Consider the following 3,016-nt stretch of genomic DNA (forward strand, 5'->3'; position numbering starts at 1 on the left):
GAATGCACGCACGTGTGCGTGTGTGTGTGGCGGGGTGGGGGGGTTGGGTGGGGGAATACCACTAGTGGTTAAAAGCAAGTATGCAGCATTGGGAAATGAACCAAACTGGGAGGAGGCACAGCCCACTCAGTGTCCAGGCCGGGGTAAGCTGCAGGCCTGAAACGCACCCACCCTCTTAGATGTGTCTCCGGGCCATAGAAATTACTAGGGTTGCTTGGGTGTGGCCTCAACCTGTTCAACAACCCGTTTCCATTCTAGAAACCAGTCCTCTGTCTTCCAGAACAGTGATTCTCAAATTTTAGCTGGCATCAGAATCCCAGGAAAGGTTTGTTAAATAAAACATTACTAGGCAGGGCGAGGTAACCTAAGAGCTTTTGGAGGCCCAGGCAAGAGGGATCACTGGAGGCCAGCAGAGTTCAAGAGCAGCCCAGGCAACATAGGGAGGCCTTTTTTCTACAAAAATACTACTATTACTACTACTACTACTGCTACTACTACTACTACTACTACTAGTACTAAAAATAGCCAGGCACGGTGGCTCACACCTGTAATCCCAGTGCTTTGGGAGGCTGAGGCTGGAGGATGAATCACTTGAGCCCAGGAGTTGGTTTTGGTGAGCTATGATTGCACTCCTGCTCTCCAGCCTGGGCCACAGAGATAGACCCTGTCTCTAGAAAAATAAAAAAATAAAAAAACAAGTAACAAAAAAGATTTCTAGTCTCCACCTATGGAGATTGTGCCTTAGTTAGTATAAAGTGGGGCCCAGGATTTCTAACGTGCATTTCCAACGTGTTCTGCTTTTTTTGGCCCCTAGTCTGCACTTTGAGAACCGTTGTCCTAGAGAAAACTGAACACTCCAGGAAGGTTCTGGAAGAACAGGAATGGGCTTTGGCACTCTGCTCTGGAAACTAGTCAAACGCTCATGTTAATCCAGAGAAGGGCAGCACTGTGCCAGATATGTCCTCTGTGAGGGTTGGTCCAAGATGACGAAGCGGCAGGCGACAAGCACAGCTATGAGGAAGGGTTAGACACAGGTCTACATCAGACCCATGGGAAAAGGACAGGAGAAATGCGAGAACCTTTGAGAGGGAATGCTCTGGGGTGTCTTTGGGGGCAGTCACTGAGCTGGGCCTGGAGGATGAGTAGGGTCCTACACGAGGAAATGGGTCAGGTTTAGGGACGGAGAACAGCATTCGCAACCGCAGCACCACCACCAGCTAAGAAACCAGCCAGCAGGGAAAGCAAAGTACGGAAACACGCATGCGTTTAGGGTGCTGCGTGAATTAACCAGGCGCCGGCGCAAAGAGCAGAGGTTTCCCGGCCTGTCTTGGTCAGGGTGACGCAGTAGGCTGCAAACCTGGCGGTGTAGGCCACCGCTCTTAGCAGCAGCAGAGCCGCCCGCAGCCGGTAGGGTGGGCTCTTCCAAGTGCCCGCCCAGCTATCGGTCAGCCTGCGCCTGCGCAGATCTTTTGTGGTGCTGTCCGGGAGACCCCTGCGCACTCCGGAGTAAGATGGCGACCGCGGTCAGGCGGGGCTGGGGAACTGCGGCTGTTGCCGCGGGGCTGCGCAGGCGGTAGGTGAAGAGCCTGGAGCTCCGAATAGGTGTTCCGTTGGGCTTAGCCAGCGGAGCGGTTGCCGCCTTGCAGACCCTCTCTCGAGGCGGGTGGGTAGTGCATCTGATGGAGCCGGCGGGTCCGCCCTGTCGCCGCAGTTGGGGGTGAGCCCTGAGGTGTATGGCTGTCGGTGCGGGAGCTCGGCGCTTCTGTGTCCTAATCCGGGCGGACTCTGCGGAGCTTCGTCTCAGGGAGACCCAGTGCTTGAGTCTCTGCGGTATGGAAGCTTGTAGAGACTGGCTATAGAGCCAGAACGGAGGAGCTGTTTTTAAATCATGTGCCTCTCCCGCTCCCAGGCCCTTTACCAGGTGCATTCCCTCCTCTTCTAAACAGAATCAGAATGTCACACAGAAGGGAAAAAAAATACCTTGTCTCGTTTCCTCATTTTCCCAGTAAGACCCTGAAAGAGGAGGTAACATGTCCGACGTCACAGTTTCTAAGTGATGGAACTCCGACGAGAATTCAGACCCCTAGATTCCCTGCACCCATCACCATTAAGCCCACTCTGTTCCCTTGTTTTTCCCCCTTCCCTGAGCCGTACCTTTGAGTTTCAAAGACTTCTGTGAACATTGCTAAGAGGACATTTATGTAGGTGTACCTTAATTTTACGTCTGGAGAAAATGGCCTACAAGAGTTTGCCCTCTTGAGTATTTGACATTTTAGTGTTAATGGTGCTCTTGAAGTTTAAATGTATATCCTAAAAAGATTTAAGTTGGTAGAATTTTTTGTTAGTTACCTCCTGTGTTTAAGTAGATGTCTTCCTTGAATAATGTAATCCACTCTTAGTTTAAAAACAACAAGACTTTAAACCTGTATGTCAGAATGTGCTTCCTCTATTCATTTTGCTGCCTTTTCCCTGGGCTGAAGGGATAAGAATATTATTCTTCTAGTGTATTTCCAAATTCCAGAGTATTCACAGATTTAGATACTGAACTATAGAAAAAGGCATTTTTACTCCAAACCTTGAACTTCGCTCAATTCGTAATTATTGGGCACCAGTTAAATAATGGTAGCAGCTGCCATTTATTGAGCACTTACTGCATGGCCTGGCACTGGTTTAAGCACTTTGCATGGATTCTCTGGATTCTTCATGAGGTAACTGCGAAATTAATCTCGTTGTAGAGATGAAGAAGTGAGGCCATTGTGCTAGCAGCTGGAAATGAAGATAGTTTCTCCCCTTAATGAGTATGCAGTCTAGCAAGAAAAATACGTTAACAAATAATGACAAAGTCATGAGTGCTGTAATAGATTCATATAATTTAAAGTGGTGTGCTGGGCGCGGTGGTTCATGCCTGTAATCCCAGCAAGCACTTTGGGAGACCAAGCCAGGCGGATTGGCTGAGGTCAGGAGTTCGAGACCAGTCTGGCCAACATGGTGAAACTAAAAATACAAAAAAAAAAAA

General features: G+C 49.3%; 1 protein-coding gene across 1 annotated transcript in view; it reads left to right on the forward strand.

Annotated features, from left to right (window-relative positions):
• The first annotated feature begins 1,310 nt into the window (after positions 1-1,310).
• NFU1 (NFU1 iron-sulfur cluster scaffold) overlaps positions 1,311-3,016 on the forward strand; it is a 19,757-nt gene continuing 18,051 nt past the window's right edge. Inside the window, exon 1 of the mRNA XM_011945513.1 lies at positions 1,311-1,573. Within this exon, the coding sequence (XP_011800903.1) occupies positions 1,512-1,573 (62 nt within the window). The 5' untranslated portion in view covers positions 1,311-1,511. The remainder of the gene's footprint in view (positions 1,574-3,016) is intronic.

Source organism: Colobus angolensis, unplaced genomic scaffold (genome assembly GCF_000951035.1).
Source record: "Colobus angolensis palliatus isolate OR3802 unplaced genomic scaffold, Cang.pa_1.0 Scaffold24, whole genome shotgun sequence".
Classification (NCBI taxonomy): domain Eukaryota; kingdom Metazoa; phylum Chordata; class Mammalia; order Primates; family Cercopithecidae; genus Colobus; species Colobus angolensis.